Source organism: Ambystoma mexicanum, chromosome 4q (genome assembly GCF_040938575.1).
Source record: "Ambystoma mexicanum isolate Mex_15411 chromosome 4q, UKY_AmexF1_1, whole genome shotgun sequence".
NCBI classification, from domain to species: domain Eukaryota; kingdom Metazoa; phylum Chordata; class Amphibia; order Caudata; family Ambystomatidae; genus Ambystoma; species Ambystoma mexicanum.
In genome coordinates, this window is record NC_090928.1 from 756405261 (window position 1) to 756428502 (window position 23242).

Below are 23242 nucleotides of genomic sequence, written 5' to 3' on the forward strand. Positions count from 1 at the left end.
CTCGAAAAGGAGCGTTGAGATGCACAGTGCCGGGGGCGTGCCCGTTTTCTAGGAAGCCAGGGCTCCAGCGTAAAAGCTAGACCACAGCGTGGCTGATGCGACGGCCATGTTGAGAGGAGTACGGCTCCAGCGGTACGGTGCACCATGGACCAGGAAGTCCAGAAGGGGCGTAAATGGCGAGTCATGACAGCATGCCCCCTCCTAAAACCCGATCCACCGGGTTTGCCCGGATGAGCTAGATGGAATTTCCGCACTAAGCGAGGGGCATTCATGTTGGAGAGTGGTTCCCATGTTCGTTCGCTGGGAGGATATCCTTTCCATTCCACTAAGTACTGTAGCCGACCTCTTCTATATCTAGAGTCGCAAATCCTGGAAACCTCAAATTCAATCTGATGGTTGACGAGCACTGGGTTAGGCCGGTGAGCTGATCTGGTGGATGCAATATAAGGTTTGAGCAGGGAAGTGTGAAAAACAGGATGAATCCTCTTCCATGAGTCTGGTAAATGGAGTCGATATGCCACTTGGTTGATGACCTCTTTGATAGGAAAAGGCCCATAGAATTTAGGGGCCAGTTTATTAGGATGCAGTTGTCGGGGCAGGAGTTTAGAAGACAACCAGACCTTGTCACCAATTCTATAGACAGGAGCAGGTCTCTGTTTAGCATCAGCATGTCTTTTGACATCCATTCTGGCCTTTTCTAAATGTTCCTTAGCATCCCTATGTGTCGTGACCAGTCTTTCAATCCAGGAATCGACCAATGGAACCGGGGTGGAATGAGGTAGGATTGTTGGCAGAACAGATGGATGGAAACCTTGGCTACAGAAGAAGGGGCTTGTCTTAATAGCAGAATTATCAGAATTGTTATAGGCTAATTCAGCTACTGGAATTAAGATTGACCAATCATCCTAGACCTGGGCTGAAAAACACTGCAAGTATTGTTCTAGGGTCTCATTTACACGCTCTGTTATCCCATTGGTCTGGGGGTGGTATCCAGAAGACAAGGCAACTTGGATGCCCAGCAGAATTGTGAAATATATTGAGGACCACGGTCTGAAATGATCTTGGAAGGGAGGCCATGTAGTCTGAAGTTGTGCTTCAGAAATATTCCTGCCATTTCTTGTGTTGAAGGAAACTTATACATTGGGGTAAAATGAGCCATGTCGGTGAATAGATCGATGGTAACCATAATGGTAGTAAACTCTTTGGAAGGGGGCAGTTCCACGATGAAATCGGTGGCGATTATTTCCCAAGGACGTTCTGGCAATGTGGGTTGATGGAGAACACCTGCAGGTTTCCTATTATGTGACTTATTCTGGCTGCAGACAGGGCAGGCTTGGACATACGCCCTTACTCCATCAATCATGTTAGGCCACCAGAAATGTCTCTGAATATGGCGAAGAGTAGCAGTAACACCTCGATGCCCGGAATGGAAGGTATCATGGCAGAGGTTTACGATCTTGGATCTCAACTTGTTCGTGGGTACTGCAAGTCTTATCTTTGAAGAGGTAACCATCTTTCGTGACTAAGGACCATTGATTTTTCCTGATGTAATCCTTCCAGAGATCTGAAGATGGTGTTTCAGCACAGACCTTTTCCAATAAGAAGTTGGCTTGAGCCACGAACACTGTGTCAGGGAACATCTTCGGAAAGGCGCGGGCCTCCACTGGCTCGTAATCAGGGCGCCTGGATAATGCATCGGCAATTACGTTGCTAGTTCCTGGGACATGATGTATGCGAAACTGATACTGGGCAAAAAAATAGGCCCAATCAGCTTGGCAACTGTTTCTGCATTCCAGGGATTGTAGAATCTGTAGATTTCTATGATCGGTTTGCATTTGAACAGGAAATTTGGCACCCAGGAGTAAATGGCGCCACTCAGTAAAGGCTTGCCGGATGGCGAGCAATTCTTTCTCCGGAACTGAATAGTGGGTCTCACTGGGAGTTAAAGTTCGGGATAGGCGATGGGATGTTCTGTTTTGTCCTCGGATTCTTGTTTTAGGACAGCACCTATTGCATGATCTGAGGCATCTGATTCTACCAGGAAGGGTTTATTGATATCCGGTTGAGCCAGGATGGGACCTTGAGTAAATCTCCGTTTTAGCTCCTGGAAGGCCGCCTCTTGAGCTTCGGACCATATGAAGGGAATGTCCTTCTTCAACAATGTGACTATCGCCTGTACAATGTCAGAGAAGGTGGGAATGAATTTCTGGTAAAAGTTGGCAAGTCCCAGGAAGGATTGAATCTGTTTTACTGTTGTAGAGGCTGGCCAAGAAAGGATAGACTCAACCTTGGAGGGGTCCATTTCGATTCCCTTTGCACTCAGAACGAACCCGAGGTAATGAACTGTTTGGGCGTGAAATAAGCATTTCTCTGGTTTAACCAGGAGTTTGTTCTCTCGTAGGCGTTGTAAGACCAATGTCACATGTTCCAGATGTAACTGGAAATCATTGGAATAGATCAATATGTCGTCCAAGTACACTATGACAAAGAGGAACAACATATCCGAAAAGACACTGTCCATGAATCGCTGAAAAACCGCAGGGGCGTTTGCAAGACCAAATGGCATTACCAAGTATTCAAAATGTCCAAAGGGGGTCCTGAAAGCGGTCTTCCACTCATCGCCTTCCCTTATCCGGATGAGATGGTCGTAGGTCGAGTTTAGTGAAGATTACATGTCCCCGAACGGCTTCCAATAAATGTCGGAAATGAGCGGTAGAGGGTAACTATCCTTAAGGGTGCATTGGTTAAGTCCCCGATAGTCCAGGCAGGGTCGAAGTTCCTTAGTGTCCTTCTTGGGCAGGAAAAACAAAGAGGCACCGGCTGGAGACTTTGAAGGTCAAATGGTTCCATTGGCAAGTTTGGTGTCCAGATACTCCAGCAATGCCCTTTTTTCAGGTTCGGAAAGAATGAACATTCTTCCAAACGATATCACTGCGGAATATTCTGTGTCGATTGCGCAATCTTCTAGTCGATGGGGTGGTAGTGATTGAACAATAGCTGTTAAAAACACATCCGAGTATTGTTGGTAAATCTCAGGTACTTGGGAAATATTGGAGACACAGATGGATGGTCGTTCGAGGATCTGGGGTTCCATAGATACGTTCTGTATCATGTTTTGGGATAAACAATGGGACAGGCAGAATTCTGAGCTTAGAAACAAGGATCCGGCTGCCCAATTGATTTACGGGTTGTGTTTTTGTAGCGAGGGCATTCCCAGAACCATGGGGTATTGTGCTGCTTTGCTGATGTCAAAACAAAGCATCTCCTGATGATTGTTGATTGAGAGCAACATTTCCGTGGTTTGCTGGGTTATAGGTCCCGAAGACAGTGGTTTCCCATCAATTCCTTCGACAGCTTGGACTGTTCCCTTAGTTTCTCAGGTAATATTGTGTTTCAAGGCCCATTCATGGTCCAAGAAGATTCCCATGGCACCACAGTCCACGAGGGCCAGGATGGAATGAGTCTCCTTATTGGCGGTAGATAAGGATGTTTGCAGGACCACCAAGGTATTCAATCGGGGGCAATTTAAGGAATGAGCAGAGGCAGAGCAAGTATCTTTCTCCCGAAGCTGGGCTCCGCTCAAGATCGGGAGTTGGCGTTTCCCGAACGCCTGGGTGGAGCTATAGGACAATTCCATACAAGATGTTTAACAGAGGCACAATACATACAGAGCCCAGTGTTGATCTTACGCATCCTTTCTTGTGCAGATATTGAACCCGTATGGAGCCCAATTGCATAGGCTTGGAATCAGGAGAGTGCGATGTGGTCGCTTCCTTAGGGCTAGGAAATTCCATGGAAACCTTTAGAGAAGCTGTTTTGTTTTTTCTCTTTTCCGCCTTTCTTTCCTGGATTCAAAAGTCTATTTGGAGGGACAAGTCTATCAGATCCTGGAAGGAACTTGGACAGGCTACTCTGGCAAGTTCGTCCTTAATTTTGTCATTCAAGCCTCTGCTAAACAGGGTAAAACTTGCTTCCTGGGACCAATCAGCCTCTTTAACCAACTGCTTAAAGCGGGTTACATAAGAAAGCATGTCTTGACTCCCTTGTTGGAATTCCAGGAGCCTTTCCTGAGCAATGTAAACCTGTTCAGGGCGATCGAACATGGTTTTGAAGGCTTCCACAAATCCGTCATAATTGTCCAGGAGTGGATCTGCAGCATTGACCAAAGGAGTTGCCCAGGCTAAGGCATTGCCCGAGAGATGAGCAATTATAAACCCCACCTTGGCTCGGGGCATGGAAAAATAGTAGGGTTTGAATGTGAAATGCACCAAACAGGAATCAAGGAAGGATCGCAGTGTTTTGGGGGAACCATCATACTTGTCCACTATGCCCCCTACCAGAGCACTTTCCTCTAACGCCGAATCCGGGGAAAGCACGAGTTGTTTTAATGCTGAATTTTCGGCTTTGAGGTTTTGAACCTCTGTTGTTAGTTCCTGTATTCCTCTCATTAGGTCCTGGACTGCAGCCTCCATATTGAGCTCAGTATCAAGTTCTGGGCGTCTCAAACTGTCACACTCTACCCCCGGTTTTACCTGTTTGTCCCTTGTCGCTTTCTTCTTTGAAGGTTTCTCTGTCTTCCGGGATGTCTGGAACTTGTACAGGTAAGGCCGGTGGTCCTCCGTATCCAGTGTGGAACGAGAGCAGACTTCAGAGGAAGACAAGAGTTCAGGATTCCAGGAAGGTAAGAGCAGTCAATGTCCGGGAATAAGTGCGGAACCAGGGAAGGGAAACACTACTCGCAAGTATTGAGATGGAGGTGCGAGCGCGGAAGCATGGAAGGGGGGCCTAGGAAGGAATGCGCGGACGGCCTTGAAGAAGGCAACAGGCCGCTTCAATAATCCAGGAATGAAAAAGGGGAATATGGAAGGTATCGGACAATGATACGAGGAAAGGAAGGGAACAATGAACACACTAGCTGCGAACTCGAAAATGAGCGTCGAGACGCACAGCGCCACGGGGGCGTGCCCGTTTTCTAGGAAGCCAGGGCTCTGGCGTAAACGCTAGACCGCAGCGTGGCTGATGTGCCGGCCATGTTGAGAGGAGTACGGCTCCCGCGGTACGGTGCACCATGGACCAGGAAGTCCAGAAGGGGTGTAAATGGCGAGTCATGAAAAATACGGTAAGACATTTATTCTGCCCACACATATAAGAAAGTGACTTTAGGGGAGCAAAATGGTTGGTTAGTATAATGCCTTTTTCCCCACAGTACCTTAGGTTTGAAGAAAGGATTCTGGCTGGATTCTCCTTGATGTGGCGATGCTGGACCCAACCTCCAGATTCCTTGGTCTGAAAATGAAAGGCAGGAAAATGGACGGGATCTATCAGCAACAGTCTCGATGGAGGACCTCTGGCACGGTTTTCTTTAACTTCTTGGGTCACTCTGTGGATTTGGCACTGTTTCTGCAGCACCAACAAAGGACACGATTCACCCGGTCAATCTTTTTCGCTTCTTACAGTCCCAAACTCTGCTGAGGGTATCTCAACGATTTGGATTGGGTCTCTGAAGTGTCCGTGAGGGCTCAGCAAAGACTTGGACGAATTCGGCTTTTACACAACGATGTGCTCGCAATGGGCAGCAGGTCTCCTGGTATTGGGGTTTCTCAGGTCTGTAACCTCACAGACCTCGGGAGGCGGCTAAATTCAAAGTTCGTCTTGGGACTGGTTGAGTCATCCTCTTCCGACTTCCTCTGTCCCACAAAAAACAGGACAGCAGCGGTCGCTTCAGAGTGTTTCCTTCTTAATTGGTTACTTCAGCTTCCAGTGGTCAAATTGCTTTACACTCCAGAAGCCTCACCTTTTATACAGTTGCAGCACTCACTCCTCTGCAATCATCCTTAACAGTTTACGGAAAGGGGCATTTGGCTGTCTACTCAGGACAGCCAGCCCCATACCCCCCCCCCCCGTGGGAGCTGGTCCTGTTCAGGCACTCTGGCAATGAAAAGGGTGGTTGTAAACTCCTCCCCCACTTCCTGCCTGCCCAGACACACTGGAGCCCAGGCGGGGACACCCAAGGGTTCCCAACAAAGGCAAAACACACACACATGCCTCCTCTACCCAGAATGGTAGAAGAAGGGCTGATAAAGAACAACCATGCTAGTAATGGCGAAAAAAGAAGGGAGCCCCTGTGTTGGTATTCAGGAGCACCTATTGTGCTTAACCAGGGCTATGGGTATAGCCTGCGGTAGAAAAGTCACACAATAGTTGGTGGGACACGTCCACTGCCACCAGCCATAACTAGGAGCTTGACTATGTGACATAAAAGTCACAGGAGCAGAGAGGAGGATACTAAGTATCCCTTTGGCACTCTACATAGGGTGGTGGGTGCCATTCTCTCAGACTAATGTACTCTGTCTATCCTGTAGTTACTCTAGGATCTATAAAAGAATCTCAAACTAGGACCCACAGGGTCCCCAGCAACACTGCCCATAAGGAGCTGTGTGCTGCCATAGTAAAAATACATATGCCTTCAAAGAGATATGAGGAATGTAGACTCCATAGGATAGAAATATACAAAGGAAAGAGTTCCAAAAGACAGAGCCCATAGGAAGGAATGAGTGGAAAAAGGCTCTACTCAATCAGGATTAAAAAGGTCCAGAAGTCCAGCAAAAAGTGCTGGGGGTCTCACTAGGAGAGGGGATGAAGCACAGACATGATAAATCTCTCTAACCGCCAAGAACTGACTCCATGAAGAAGGGGATGAAAGATTACCAGCCCAGGACACAGAGTAAGAACGTCCAGAGGGATAGGAATTAAACCAGGTGAAAACTGAACAGGAATATCCATTGAGGAAAGAGTAGCAAGAAGGGTAGAGTGGTCAACAGTGTCAAAGGCGGTGGACAGATCGAGATATATTAGGGTACAGGAAAGTGTATTGTGTCATGCAAAGAGAAGCAAGTTAGGAACTTGGGGGAGAGCGGTTTCACTAGAATGTGCAGGTCGGAAGCCAGATCGAAGTGATGGGAGAAGAGAGTGAATATGCAGGAAGGAGGATACTTAGGTGTAAACAATACGTTGCCAGGGCACGAGAAAGAAAATGTGCACTATCAAGATCAGTGAAAGGGAAAAAGACAGAAAGAGGGAGAAGAGGGGGTAGCAAAAGACAAACAGAAGGTAGCAACATTAGATGTGAAAATAGTTTGCAAAATCAAAGGCTGATGGGGAAGAGAAGAGGGATGGGTCAGGGGGCGTGGGGAGAGAATGTTGTTAAGGAGTTGTAAAAGATTATGAGCTAGAGAGAGTAAGAGAAGAGAAATACTGTTTTTGGAGGTGAGAAGAAGGAAGTAGTAGGAAGAGTGAAGAGTGAGAGAATATCAGAGAGACACTGTCTTTTTCAAACAGTGTTCCATTTTACGAGGGAAGAGCGAACAGATAAGAGAGATGGAATAAGCCATGGTTGAGGAGGTTTTTAGAATGGGTTAAAGGGTGCGCAGGGTAGCAAGTGTCAAGTGTGGAGATAAAAGAAGAATGCAAGGTAGTAGATGCTGAAACGGCAGAGAGAAGTAAAAAGGACTGAAGAGAGGGGACAGATGGAGTAAGAAAGGATAGAAAGGTAGATATATTGAAAGACTGAATACCACGACGCAGGAAAAGTATTTGGGCAGGTGGAGAAGGGGGCGGTGAGATGAGGAAAGAAAAAAATAGAAGAAAATTATCAGCAGGTTAGCTAGGGTGTGAATAGGCTATGGTGTCATAGGAAAACCGAGGATAAGATCCAAAGAGGATCCAGAGAATGGGGGCATTGTAGAGGGAAAAGATGATAAGAATCAATAAGAGTAAGAAAGGCCAAGGTAGAGTGGGTGGAATCAAGATGCAGGTTAAAGTCACAGAGAATGAAAAGAGGCTTAGTTGAAAAACAGATTTATTTATAACAATCATAACATGTTGGCAAGATTATAATTTAGTACTGTGAATATTATACATCGCGCTGAGATAGGTTAGTAAAGGCACAAATATAAATAATAAACTAGTTAATTATTTTTTAAATGTTGTATTAAATGCAAATGTTATCATACATATCTACAGAATATTGATTTAATATGTTTCTACATGTATCTAGTAATTATCATTGTATTGGTTGAATTATATTAGAAGTGCGGAAAGTTTGAGCTGTAACATGGTAATAAAAAAATAAAGAAAAACAATGCTTTTACTTGCGATGCAGGAAATCCAGCTAAATTAAATACAATTTGAGCACCACCTCTGATGATCTTTCATATCATCTTCCTGTATATATTGTGAGAAACCAGAAGGTGTCTCACCCGCTATCCCCCGCAGATCTCTCCCTCATGTGGCCAGGTCACATCTATCTCCTTTGGATCCAGACCCTGGGGGTGGACTAGTGCGGAAGGATCACCTGGGTGAGGGATCTTCCGGGATTGGGACGCTGAATGGCGAGATGCGGTATCCCCCCCCCCGTAACACCGTTTTCCCATCCTACCAGGTAGGATACATGGGAAGCTTACCCCCTCTTCCCTTCTCCAACACTTTCACATGGATAGGAGAAAACAGACTCACACCCGAGCAGTGTATCAGACATTTCCTTCGACTATGGTAAGGCGAGGTCAGGCAATTACCGAAAATCACTCGCACCAGACTTCCATTAAACTTCCCCACACGGATAAAAGGCGGAGCACGAGAGCACACTCTGAGCGAGGCAAAGCACACAAAGGTACAGCAGTTTCAAGTCAGCAGCTGAAGGAGGGGAGAAAGATGCCAAACCACAAAGGGTTAGTAAGAAGGGAATTACCCTTGACCTTTTCGACAAGACACAGTTACTGTCAAGAAACCTTCAAGGCAGAATGCGCAAGGCCAGGAAACCAGACTGAAGAATCCTGCATTGTGTATCGAAGATATCGAGGGCCCTCCCGTGTAACTGAACAAGGCGGGGAGGAGCAGCAGCAGCCGCAGTGGTATCGTCATTGGCTCCAAGAACAAAGAAGCGACAGAGATCAACACAGACGGTGAGTTGGGGAGACCGATGCAAGACCGGTCTGTGTTGAAGTCAAGGTTGCAATCTGCAACATTGTATAACGAGCCCTGGAACGAACATTGTTAAACGTGTGCGATGAAAAACGCAAATAAAGCTATACTGTTCATGAATATTCGAACTTGAGAAGGAAAGATACAATGCCGTTGACAGAGTGGCCCGGCACCATGGATGTGCTCATCTCTGCAAGGTATCCCCGCCAAGAGAAACAAAAGTAGAAGATTGATGAGAACAATATGTGAAGTGAATCGAAGTGGTCCTGTGACAGGTTTAAGCAAAATCCATCGCACATTCGAGAATCTTCGATTCTGATATCAAGAAGATCTGAGCCCGAACGAAGGGAATCCGTGGTCCGAGCCAGAACGAGGGAGACCCATTGTGAACACTGTGGAAAAGGGGTCTGAGCGCGAACGAGGGGGATCCATGGTCTGAAACCCTGACAAAGTAAAGGAACTTTTGTTTTTTGTTTGTTACATCAGCGCCCTCTGCAGTAAGAGACTGTCATTGGGAAAGAGACTTTGGCGGAAGGCCCTGATGCCTATGTTTTGAACTGTTACCTCGTGGCTAAGAAGCCAGAGTGTGTGCGAAGCTCACAGGTGCCGCCTTGCCATATTTTGTGCATCAATGGGAGAGGTGGAAATGCATAAAGTGCTAGGTTTGACCAATCCAGATGTAGAGCATCTCCCAGGGACTGAAGACCCTGACATTGCCTGGACGCAAACTGAGGCCATAGAGAGTTGAGCTGGTTGGCAAAGAGGTCTACTGATGGATAGCCCCACTTTCGAAATATCCCCTTTCCTACGGATGGTTTCTGCTCCCATTCGAGCGGAGCAGACTGTAACACGCTCAGTTTGTCTGCTAGGACGTTCTTCTTTCCCTCTAGATGGGACGCCAACAGGAAAATGTAATTCTGAATGTCCCAATACCAAATCTTCTCTGCTAGGAGACACAGTGGAAGGGAACGAGTACCACCCTGCTTGTTGATATAGAACATTGCAGTGGTATTGTCTGTTACAATCTTCACCACCTTTCTTTGAAGTGAGGGAAGAAAATATTTTAGAGCAAGAAATATGGCTCTTAGTTCCAGGACATTTCCTGAGAAGACCAGACTCTGTGCTGTTAGACTTAGACAATGGGCTCCCCTAGCGTACTCGCATGAGTCTGTTGTAATAACTATTTGGTGAAGAGGAGGTTGACAAGGAGACCCGATTAACAGGTTCTATGGGTAGTTTCACCAGATAATTGAGTCCTGAACTTGCTTTGGAATTTGAATTTTAAATTTCCTGTGAATGCAACAGCTGGTTCTAGTTGCAGGCAAGATGTCACTGGACTGGACTGTTCTCATACGGAGCCTTGCAAAGGGAACTAGGTTTATACAAGAGGCCATTAGCCCCAAGAGCCTTAGAAACCACCAAGTTGTTAGAATCTGATGTGCATTGGACTTTACGTTGGTTTGTTGAATTGATTCCACCCTTCCCGGGGGAAGAAAGGCTCTGTGTAGCGTAGTAGCTATAACTGCTCCTAGGAATTGGATCCTTTGTGAAGGGATGAGCTTGGATTTTTGCCACATTTATGGGAAACCCCAAGTTGAAAAGAGTGTGGCATGTTAATTGCATCTTTTGAAGCAATTCCTCCGGAGACTGGGCCTTGAGAAGCCAGTCATCTAGGTAAGGATATAGATGTACTGTCCTTAACCGAAGGTAGGCTGCCACTGATCCCAGAATTTTTGTGAAAACCCTGGGAGGACCATTGAGACCGAAGGGCAGACATGTGAATTGGTAATGAGACCTTCATATGGTGAACCTTAGGAACCGACAGTGATCTTTGAAGATAGGAATGTGAAAATAAGTACCCTGTACATCTATAGATGCCATCCAATTATTCCGATGAAGAGAGGCTACAATCTGAGGAATGGTCACCATGTGGAAGGTTTCGATTAACAGAAATTGGTTGAGATCTGAGAGGTCTAGAATTAGTCGAATCCCACCAGTTTTATTTGGGACAAGGAAGTAACAGGAATACCATCCCAGATCTAATTCCTCTTGAGCTCTTGAGGAACCAATTCTATCGCTCGTAAGGAAAGGAGTTTTTGTATCTCTTCCAGGAGCTCTGGGGAGGATTTCTGGAGCTTGGGAGGAGAGGATGGTGGAATAGCCGGAAGGACAAGACGGTAACCATGCTGAATAATATTCAGGTCCCACTCCTCTTGACTAATGGTTTTCCAAAGGGTAAGAAAGTTGGACACCCTTCCTGCTACCGGGGATGTATGCTCCTTGATGATAGTAGGAGCGGAAGGTATGCACATACTCTCAGATTTCTCAGATTCCTCACCTGTTGAGGAAGAGTCTTCCTTCTGTATGGTCCTGACCTTCTCTTCCTTCTTGGTCTTTGCCTTGTCTCGTAGACAATCCTTGAAGAGATAGGATCTATCCTCTCCAGCCGCTACCACGGCTTCCTATGAGGCAATAAAAGAGAGCTTGCTGTGGCGGTCTGGGAGGATAGTTGTCTTGTTCCGGCAGATATGAGGACATTTCTCCCGGAATCCGGAAGGCACTATGAAGTCCGTTGAAGGAGTCTAGGTATGATATCAGAAAGCACAGAAGTGTGCACAGAAGTTTCACGCAGTAAGGAAAGGGGGTCATGTGGATTAGCTACGGTGGGCAGAAATTAGGCTCGCGAGTTGAAGAAACAGGAAGGTCCCCCTGAAGTTCAGTTGGTACGTAAGTCTGCTCTCAACATAGTAAGAGGGTGCAGTAGGAAGTACCAAGCCTCTGCGCAGTGTTCGTACAGGAAAGCTTCCAGGAGAGGAAGTGGCAGAACACAAACCAGAATGGAGAGGTGAGAACAACAGGTGTGTCGGCTGCCGAAGCGAGGAAGGGAAAGCAAGGCAGTCCGGCGGAGGAACAGCGTCTGTCGAAGGGACGGCAGACGTCGTATGCAAAGTACAAAATGCTGGAAAGAGCAGTAGCAAAGAGCAAGCAGCAAGTTTTGGGAAAACTAGCGCAAGAATGGGAAAGGGCTTAGCATCTTACCCCGTGGACCAAGCTGTGAGGGTTGCAACGCGCGCGGCTCCAGAGACGGTTTGCAGATATGCCTTTCCGTGATAGTGGCGGTGGCCATCTTGGAGAAAGGCTAGAACGTTGCATATAGGAACATAGTGGCATGTTCTTACGTGAACTGCAGAAAGCAGCTGAGAACGCTCTGGGACTCCGGCGCCAGCGTTGCCACAGAGACCATCTCTGTGTTGTGAAACATGCCCAGAAGGAAGTCAGACTTCTTTTATTCTTGTGAAGAATTTGAGGAAGGGGAAGGACGCGCCTTATATTTGGATCTATATCTTTTCTTTTTAGAAGAGTAATAAGACTTTGCGCAAGTGACAGTGCCACTATTTCCTTGAGGACGTGTTTTGAATGATTTAAAGTTTTGGTGATAGGGTTGTTTCACCGAAACTGAGCTCAGGGTTTGGGCAGCCGTGACACTGGCCTTACATTTCTGAAGGACCTCATCAGTGGAGGGATCAAACAGTGTCTTGCCATGAAACAGAAGGTCCAGCACCTTCTCCTGGATATCTTGGTGAAGGGAAGAGGCTGACAAATATGCGTGTCTACGCATGCAGACTGCACTAGTGACTGCTCTTGAGGTTGTGTCAGTGAGGTCTTTAACCACTTGAAGCTGCTGGATAGCCGCTTCTCTACCTTCTGAAATCTAAAAGGAGAACTCGTCAGCGGCTTCCTGAGGGAGCATGTCTGCAAAGTGTTAGAGATTCTCCCAATTAAGGATATTAAATCCTGCCAAAACTGTAGCATTGTTTACTTGCCTTATTTGTACGGTAGCGTTGGTGTAAGACTTCTTATCCCGAGTTTCTGATGCTTTAGCATTCTTATCAAGAACTGAAGCTGGAAATGGAGAAGGGCCTTTTTCCTTTGTGCCTAGGGCAGCTGAAACTACCGCCGATTGTGCAGGAAGATTGCCCATAAGTATGAAAGGTTCCTCCTTAGCTTTGGAGATGTGTGGATCTGAACAAGGCTTACCCGAGCGAGCCAATGCTTGCTCTAGAACTAACAATTCCATGGGAAGTGGATTATTTGACTGCTGAGATGGCAATTTGCCAAAAACACCCGCTGTTTCAGGCTTATCCTTAGGAAAGATCTCTTGTGCCTGCATGGAGTTTGTCACAATGTCATGAAACACCTTGGATGGTGACTTGAGTGGTGTTGTCATCTGAATCTGTGTCAGAGTCTTTGGAAATGTTTTGTTTCTTGGACTGAGGTGCCAAATTCTCGTTTTCCACTGATACAGTGATTGGCTGAGGAATAGGATAGGTGGTCACTGATCCCTGAGGTATAATAGGTGACATTTTGTCTTTAATGCGTTGAGCCAGAACCTCTAAAAAGGGTTCAGAAAGCATGGTTTCCAGCACTGTATTGGTTATGTCATTAGCCATTTGAGAAGGGCTAGGGTGGGGCTCTTCTAGCCTGAAAGGGGAAGTAGAAGAGTCAGCCCTTTTAGGCATCTAGTTTGGATTGTAGATGTTACAAACCACAGGTCCAGGCCCTTGGATATAGGTTAAAACCAGCCGTGGTCCAGATTGTGCTGGGACCTGAGTTTGTTGGGCCAAATTGTCCTCAGACTGAGGAGAACATTGTGGCAAAATCTGAGGAGAATTAACTCCCACAGGAGTGCTGAATAATTGTTCCGGTGGAACTGTAAACATTTTCAAAGTCTTCCGAGTCAGAAAATAGAATGGAATTATTTATCGGACTCTCCGATACCGAATCAGAGACAGATGCAACAGGAGATTTTTTCCACTTGTGATTTTGTCTGTGTACCGGACTGGATCTCGTGTGAGAATGTGTATGCCTCTTGTGAGAGGACTAATGCGATTTCCTTGGTACGGAGAAGCTTGAGGGCTCAACTGCGGTAATAGAGGATAAGAATTTGTCTTTCAGTAACGAAGTACCAGAAATTTTACATGCAGTAGCCGACTTGGCTTTAGCGGATACAGGGTAATCGGAGTGGACCGAGTCAACCCCAGAGGCGTGGGCCCCTTTTAATCATACCTTGCCTGTTCAGTTTACCGAGGAATTAGAGAGTTTTCCCGGTATCGTTATTTTGTCTGGTGTAAATAATTCTTCCGGTATCAGGTGTATCTTCTTAGATCCTTGCCCACCTGGAGGTACTAGTGCTTGAACACGCCCAGGGTTTCCCCCTAGACAGTCCTGTGAAGACCCCGGAACTGAGGAGGCAGCCTTACCTTGGGTAACGAAGGCTGGTTCCGAAACTCGTACCTCACCTGAAGATACGGTCCCCCTCTTACCGATGTCGGACTCCCTCCTGTTCGAACAAAGTCTTTGGACGCCTTCGGCACCGGTCCCAGCTGTGACATGGAGAGAGGACGAGTCCGCAGAGACCTCCAGTGAATCCCACAGCAAAAGACACAGGTACTAACCAGGTGATGAATACCCAAACAAAAGACGCAGGCATAATGGGGATCGGCCACAGAGAAATGCTTTCGGCAACGAATGCACTGCTTCAATCCTGTCGCATACGCCATACATACAGGGAGATACCACAAATTGAAAATACAAATTGAAGAAAGAACCAATCGCTAAGAAAAAAGGGATGGACAGCAAAAAGTAACGCCCCAAAAAGGAGGGAGTTGCAGCGTAGCTAAATTCCGACACGCACAGTAGGCGGAAAAACAGGGACTTGGTGTGGAACATTGGTGGCGTAGGGGTAAAGTGTGGGACCGGCACTCGGAGGGACGTAAGCTTGATGTAGGCCCTACACCTTTGAAATTTCTTAAAGTGACAGCTATCTTTTGCAGCCAGCTTTTCCGGCCCACCTGCGGATGCGGATAGGGCAAAGTGAATGGTCACTACAGTTGCAGGTAAATACAACTTGAAGAATGGCATACCCTTGAATCCAAAGAGTGGACTCCCAAGCGTGCATCAGGATGAAGAAACCACCCATAGCAGCACCAGAGTGAAGAAAAGACGAATCCCGAAGTCTAGTAGCCAGTCCCAGTGCTATGGTTTCACCAACGGTGCACCACAGCAGAGAGGAACATGAGACCCCTATGAGGACAGATTAATAAGACTTTTCTGCCAAATTAATCACAGGTTCAAGCCAGCAGCATGGAAAATAGGTGTCAGGAATTCTGAGTTGTGCTTGGCGGTCACCAGAGATGCTCGGTTTCTACGAAATCCCTGGCCTCAGAAGCAGTATTCCAATAGTGGGGTCAGCATCAGCAGACCTTACAGAAGAATGCTTATTGAAGATTATATCTCGGGACCAAATCAGAGGGGATCCAGTGATATCAGAGTCTTCAGTTTGCATGTTTGATGAGGAGCAGGAGCAACAGGCTGCAAAATAGCCAAGCGTTCCCCAGCTTGGGGATATGGAAGCAGAGTGGTTGTCAGGTGTTCCATGATGAGGGAAATCGGTTCCAGGAGTCAGAAAGGATGCAAAAAAAGGATGAACTCTTCTGGCACAGGCGAGGAAAGCACTGTCAGGAGCTACAGGGAGATGGAGCCTTTGGGCGGGTGAGGTCATCCAGCGGTCCCTCTTGGATCAGGGGGAAGAAGCCCTGCAGCCTGTTCCTTCTTGGTCAATGGAGAGGTAGAGTTTTGCCTTGGAATTTCTTGGAGCACTTCAGATGCCGGTGGAGCGCTTCAGTCCTTAAGCAGCAGGCCTTCTGGGGTGAGAAATTGGATTCCCTTAGCAATACAAGGTGAGTGGTCAAGAGCTCTTCTCTTAGTCCCACTATCACACACTGACCTATATAAAAAGACAATTGTTGCCACCTACTTAGGCATCCCCAAGCATACAGAGAGGGATTTCACATGAAAGACCAAATTTACATTCTTAAAAGAAAGAAATCTACATATGCTAGTCAGAACTAGTGCAGACTGCAACAGCCCCCAGCTCAAAGAGAAAGGCATCCTTCCACCATACAAAGTTGCAGACAGAAAGACATGGTATAGCCATGTGACTCATCAAGGCTTCAAGGAAGACAGACAACCCGCACCTCACGTACCAGGAAAAGTGGTTCAAAAAGGACACCAACTAGACAAAACAGTTGTACATGCTGTAGTTCATTTCACACAAAAGCCAGCTGCCACATGTCTAGTCACATAAACGCGGAGAATAAATCTTCCCTGGGACATAATGGGTTACCCGTTACTTGGGAGTCTTAAAGCAGAAGACAATAAATACACAGCCACTCTCTTAGACAGGTGTTCAATTTAGGCAGGCTCAGAGGGAAAAGGGAGTCATAAATCAAAAAATCCAAAAAGTCATGGGAACTCTCAAAGTTAGGCAAAAGAACCACAAAAATGTAATTCTGCCCTAAAAGGACAAGAGGTGAGCATAGAACGCAGGCGTTCAGACCTCTGAATGAATGGCGCCTCACCCAAGGGTAGTGATAGGCTTACAAATTGCACAGGTCCCTTGGTCGTGGCAGGGAACTAAGCCCTGCTCTTAAATACTACTAAGATTACAGGGGTATAGATGTTTTGTTTGAGATTTATTCCCACAATCTGTATTAGCCACTGATTTACAAGATTACAGCAAACTCGCGCTGTCAGTGTAAGCATAGCCACAGAAACGTACCCATAATTGCTAGATTGATCATGTCTATCTGCTCTTGAGCACCCATGAAGTGGCAGTGTAATAGCAGGAAATTACAACTCTACTGGGCAAATCAGCTATACAAAGGAGATTGTCCTATGTTAACTGGTTAAATTGTTCAGTTGGTGTTTTTCCTGGGTGGGCTACTTGTGAATTTGGTTTCTAACGTGTGCATACTTCTCAATTGTTTGATTTCCATATCTAACCGGTGGATAATTTCTATCATGATACTTACTTCTGCTCATCTGTAGCATCTTCAGGAAGTTCTTTTAATTCAACAGGTCCCTGTAACGTTTCTTTGTGCATTCTTTCCTTGCCAAATTCAGAAGGATAAATCTAAGGAGAAAACAGCACATAAAGTGAGATCGGTTTCAGATCTATGCCACGCATATTTGAAGCACTGAAATGCACAACCACCACACCCGTGTACTAAACCTCCAAACAAAGCTCCAGCTCAAAAGTTGTAAGCAGAATTATAACCGAAAAACCTAGTGATTAGATAATACCAAGTAATTGCTATTCCTTTGACACAACTCTTTGCCATTACACGGTTCTCACAATGCTGGATATATTTAATGCCGGCCTCTGGGCGCGGTTGACAATGCGGCTCACAATGTGCAGCTTGAAAGGAATTGCCAGCATGTTTGAATGTCAGCAGCCTTTCTTATTTGCAAAGGTATCCGTTTTCATGGTTCATCTCCCCTTCCTCCAACTCCCAATTCGGCGCTTCTCACAACCTCCTCACCTGTCAGGTGCCTAGAGAAGTGTCTAAAAAGCGTGTCTTTTTGACATGCAGAATGCAAGTTTGGCTTATTTGTTATTTGGCGTTCTAGTGTGGGCATCTACCCCCAGTAGCGTACAATAAGTGTTAGGAAACACCCAACCTTTGGTATAAGTCTGCACTACACAGGTTGGTATTGTGTGGAGCAGCCACTAAAGAGGGGTCAATGTGAGCTGTAGCGGAGTTGCACAGAGATTCACAGTGACAAGTATTCAAATAAATTCTTACACACAAGGTTTCTTGATAAAACAATTATTAATTTATTTATAAGTCGGTTCGATTAAGCCTTCTTCAGAAGAGAGCAATATAAACACCACACAAATATACTTCAAAAATGCACACACTTGGTTATCTAAATCAGCAAATACCCATTTGGGATGACACACAGGCACTACCTAAACCCTTGGGTCACTTCAATAGCTAGGGTGATGTTGGAATTAATATATTACTGTTGCATTTAGAATATTCTTGGGAGTAGTGTTAAAGAGAAGAGAGTTCAGAATAAAACAAGTATTCACACAGTTATTCTCAAGCAGGTAAGTACTTTCAATACAACCACCCCCAATGCAAAGTCAGTTAATCCTCTCCTGGAAGGAAGGCAAAACACATAAGTAGCAGAGAGAGGAGTCATTCAGGGAGCCTAGGCCAGCCAATGTTAAGTTAGCAAATGTCAAGGTGAACTGAAGCACTTCTTGCAGGTAAGTAGAAGGTCTTTTCCAATGTCTAAAAAGTCTTGGTAGAATAGAAGCAATCAAAGTAGAGCCACAAGCTGATTAGGATTGTGAAGTAAAGAAGCTGGCAGAAACTCTACACATGCAACAAAGCAAGTCTCCAACGAGGACAAGTGGCTACACAACAAGAGGTAAGTTCTCTTAGACTTCACAGTACCTTTAGGTTGAAGAAAAAGTGCAGCCGATTACTTCTGTTCCTGTGCAGAACTGCAGATCCTGTGTTCCTGGGCCTCAGTCGTGGGGACAAGAGGGAGGACTTCTGGGGACTCCTGCACTGCATTGCGATGGTCACCGCTCGCAACCGACAAACTTCAAACAAGTGGCTGTTCGGTGTTTCAGCTCCTCGAGTCTACCACAAATAGCAACACTGCGGTTCCTGGCTGTCGAGCTGGGCTTTCCTTGCTCCTGGGGTCCCGCACTCTGTTGAGGGGGCTCAGGCTCGGTCAGTCCTGCTTCCCTGGAGTCCGGAGAATCTTCCTGGTGCTTGCGGCCAGCTTAAAAGCAACGCACACAAACTGGTGTTCCTCTCCCTGGCTATTCGGTTCCAGAAGCGACTGCAGTGGCTACTCGACCAGCGTTGAGAGGATGTCCAGGTGGCTTACTTTGGAGTTTATTGGTCCCACCAACTCAAAGGGAGAAGTTGTCCTTGCAGGAGCTTCTCTGTCGATACGAATTTGGAGTTTCAGCACAGCAGCAGGGCTTCACCAGGCAAACCAACGGTCCAGGAGTTGCAGCAGGCGTCCTCTTGAAGTTCTTCTTTGGATTCCTTCGTCCAGTGGTCGACTCTGCATTCCAAGCCAAAAAGCCTCGCCTTTTATGCAGCTTGCTCCCATTAATTCCAGCCTAGCTGTCAGTCATCCAGCAAGGTGGCTGTCCTTGCCGGACAGCTAGCCGGCCAATCACCACAGAGTACATTTGGGTCTCCTAGGAGACTAAGCACAGGGAGTCGGCCGCCTCCCTCACTTCCTGCCCCCGCCAAGCACCCTGGAGCCAGAGGCAGGTTTCACTTGTGAAGCCCGCCAAAGTCAAAACGAACAAAGGGACCAAACCTGGTTTGGCGTGCATAGTAAATCTCAAGAAGGACCTTTCCACAAAGAAATGGCAAAAAAAGAAGACTGTGGCCATTTTGACAAAAATGACACCCTGGGGTCTTTACCGTGGCTGCGAACGTAAACCACTGCCACCAGCCATTCGGTGAGGAAAGGGTTACATAAAAATGTTACATGAGAAGCTAGACAAAGGGCATACTAAGTAACCCCTCCAGCACCCTATTGTAAGATATTGTGTGCTGGGTCTAGAAAGTTACAAATGTATGTAAAGTCAATTTCACTTTACTGCTCTGGGAAACAGTAGTTTATCCCAGAGAAGGTATTTAAACCTTTGGGAAATCTGAAAGACTTCCCTGTGGCACTGCACTGAAGGTGCTATGTGACACAATGTAAACGATGAGGACTATGGAATTTGTCAGACTCCACAACCAAAAGAAACACAGAGTCCAAAATCATATTAAAACACGAGTGGGGAAAAAGGGTCGTACACTCTCCAGGTTAAAAAAGCCGAGTCCTCAAAATCCAGCAAAGTTGCTGGGGTCCCTAAGGTAGAGGGAATTAGCACATTTCTGAGAATTCTCCCTAACAAATCGTGTCTTAAATAATGTATATAGGTTTACAAAGAACCTACAAAGCAAAGAGCAGTCCCAGTGGTCATGCCATCACTGTTGGCAAAAGTAGTCCGTTTGAACTGGTGAAATATTGCAAGTTCAAGGTCTAGCTATTATGGTCAATGGTCGAACCACTGAAAAGACATTAGGTGCATTAAGGCATCAAGGTATTTAGAAAGGCTCAATGTTCTTATTGTTATTCTATATAAATGTATGAATACATTTGGCAAAATTAGTAAACACATTATGATTAAAATAAAGCGGGACCAGCTGTGTAGTTGACAATAGAAGTTTTGAAAAGACTTGATCCTACCACACCAAGCAATATGTGTGTGTGGACTAGCTTTTGGTTATATTTTTTAATGAGGATAACATTCTGCATCTAATAAACTCTTGTGCCTCTTCAAGGTCTTAGGGAAACCAACTTTCTAGGCCTTTGAACAGGTTACCTTGCCGTTTACATACAAGATGTTTAATCAGTTCTGTGGCAAAATCTATTGCGTCGTCACCTGAACTTTTCTCCAGTTAATCCCTGTTCAAATCTCACTAGGGATGTCACTAGGGATATAACTATGTAGTTTGTGCGCCTTAGAAACATTTAAGTCCCTTGTGGGGGTGCTACCATGATGGTGCACCTCAGTTTCCCGGGGCAAGTCAGTTTGCCAAGACAGCATGCCCAAGTACTGGTCAGTAACAGTGCTACAATATGTCACAGCTGCCCCATGTGTGGCTAGTTTACCACACAGTGAGCCTTTCTTTCTCTCTGGTAAAAGCTGAAAATCTACTTTTCTTTTTAATTCAGTAACCTAGCAACTGTGCTTTGATGCCTTCTTGTGTGTGGCGAACTTAATTACTATATAGCTCTGGCCATGCGCTCGGAAAGGGTTTGTGTGGGTGTGCCGATGTGTACCTGTAGTAGGAAATCTGTGATTCCTCTTGAAACCACATGCCTATGCGTACCTGCGATGGGAAATCTCCGATTCCTCTTGAAAGCACATCCTCTGAGTTTACCTGCGTAAATGTCTGTGAACGTTGTGACTGGGTAAACTACCTAACCCTGTGAGGAGGAGACAGAGACCCGCCCTCAGTCTGAGTGGGTGCCCTCCACAGGGATTCCCAGAGCCAGTTCTACCAGAGATGGGGTGTGGGAGTTGGGATGGCCCCAGTTCATATCCCTTCCAGTTGTGCCCTGGTATATGCCAACCATGCCACTGTCTATCACCCTATGCCTGCACAGCCTCATTCTGGCCAGTGTCTTTCTCTTTGTCTCCTAGAATATACGAACCCTGCAGCATTGACAGCAGCATCCCCACCAGGATGCTGTACAGAAAGAGTGCTAAAGGACCAAGAGCCTTAGGAAACAACAAATCAGCTGCGGGAGCAGCCAGCCGCCATCCGAGCTACCGTGCAGGAGCAGAGAAGGGCAGCAAAGTCAGGCGCCCAGGGACAGTGTGTCGTGTCACATCCACACCACGCTGGTGTGAAATAGGGCACAGAGCGCCCAGCGGGACCTGCCTGCCCCAGGACATTTTACTCACCCATGCAGATGCCTATGCACATCGCCTCATGGTGAAAAACATTTCCCCTGCCGGGACAACCTCAAACGAATAGGGACATTGATTTTGCAGGTAACCATGCTGAGAGACCGGTGAAGCCTCGTACAGAAAAGGGGCAAGAGGTAAGCCCCCTTTTGAAGACTGATGCTTTTACCACCTTCCCAGGGAAAAGAGCAGCCAGGGCTTGGCCTGGGGAACCAGCAAAGGAAGCTAGCTGATGAAAGGGGAAAGTGGGAGGATAAAAGGAAGGCAGGAAACATTAAGTGGTATGTAGTTCGAGCAAGGTCAAGGGAGGAGCAAGAGGACAGGGAACAGGCAGAAGAAGGATGGAGCATAAGAGCATGGAGAAGAATTGCAAGAGGCATGTGCAAGGTGAGGTATTGGTTGGTAGGTGATAGTGGTACATGAGTCTGAGTGAGCATGGTGTGTGAGGATAGTAGAAGGTAAAAGAGTGAAAGCAGGGTGAGTGAGGAAGAAGGTGTGGAAGTAGTAGTAATAGTTTGGAGAGAGGACTAGTAGGAGGAGCGAGTGGTGTGGAGAGAGGGGTACTAGTAGCGGTGGTGGAGAGAGGAAGGGAGAGAGAAAGTGTAGCAAACAAGAAGCAAAACGCTAGGATGGAGGAAGGCAGATGAGACTGGCACATCAGAGGGACAAAAGAGGAAAGAGTCCAGGAGAGAGAGGAAATATTGTGGGTCGAATAGGAGGAAAGAGAGTAGAAGACGACTAGGGAGACGCACTGTGAGATAGGGAGAGGAATGATTGAGCATGTGAGCGTAAGACCAAGTGGGCCTGAGTGTCTGAAAGGCACAGCATAAGGTCCATATAGACTGTTCCCCAAGGGAGGTTTAGATAAAGAATTTTGCCAATAGGCCCTCACCTTTAAATATGACAGATCTTATATAGTAGTGGTTGCCAATTTTATTTTTATTTATTTTTTATTAGCATTTAGCTTCAATTACAGTTTTAATTTAAAAAGAAAATTCCATGACAGTAAAAGCACATGATGCAACCATTTAATCTAGTGAATATGAAAAAAAAAGAAAAAAGGAAATAAGGATAAAGAAAACTGAAAACAAAAGCTCTTACTGTCACAATATGCAAAAATGAGCTCTTATCAATCTAAATTCACTTGTTTCCTTCAAGTTTTTTGAAAATGATTGATTCCATCTCTAGCAAGGCAAAAGTTACAGATAGCCTTGAACCCTGTAGCAGTTGTAACCAAATGTCTTTCTTCGTTAGGGTTCGATTGTTCATGTAAAATCTGCCTAATAGGTTACGTCGGGTATCCATGACGCCCTGACAGCTCATAATAAAATGGCAGAGCGTTTCCATTTTATGACTGCAGAGCCTGCATTTGTAGTCTCTAATACTCTTCGGTTTCCTGGCTTCGAGAACTTCTTTTGTCAGGAAGATGTTATAGCGCAGTCTTAGAAATTGTTGTTGCAGCGCAGCTGATGGAAACTTGCTCAAATACAACAGAGTTGAGCCACGCTTATTCAGGGCTACACAGTATTTACCATAAAGTTTGGACGACTGTGCTGATTTAGACGACTCAATCCAGTCGTACTCATGCAAACGTTTTTCACAAGGTCTTGATTTTCAATGAGTAGTGTATCTCTAGTGTCGATTGAGTCCAACAGTCCCAAGCATTTAATATTCCATTCAACGAGTAATTGCTCTTTTCCCGTTTTAATCTCCTGCCCCAACAACCCAAAGCCGCTATCCCGTGGAGGCAACAGGCATTTGCGGTAGAAGGATAGTGTTTTCCGACTAACATAGGTGACGAGAGAAGTCCGTCCAAACTCTTTCCTCATCACCGCCATCGGCATGCAATTAGGGAAATCGAGTACGGCTCTCCAAATGAGACCCTCTAGAATTTGCCACAGTTTCCAACTC

The 23242-nt window shown here is 46.1% G+C and overlaps 1 protein-coding gene across 2 annotated transcripts in view; it reads right to left on the bottom strand.

Annotated features, from left to right (window-relative positions):
* ESF1 (ESF1 nucleolar pre-rRNA processing protein homolog) overlaps nt 1-23242 on the bottom strand; it is a 906650-nt gene that overhangs the window by 696793 nt on the left and 186615 nt on the right. For both annotated transcript variants that reach the window (XM_069608338.1, XM_069608339.1), the window contains exon 5: nt 16854-16954. In XM_069608338.1, the coding sequence (XP_069464439.1) occupies nt 16854-16954 (101 nt within the window). The remainder of the gene's footprint in view (nt 1-16853; nt 16955-23242) is intronic.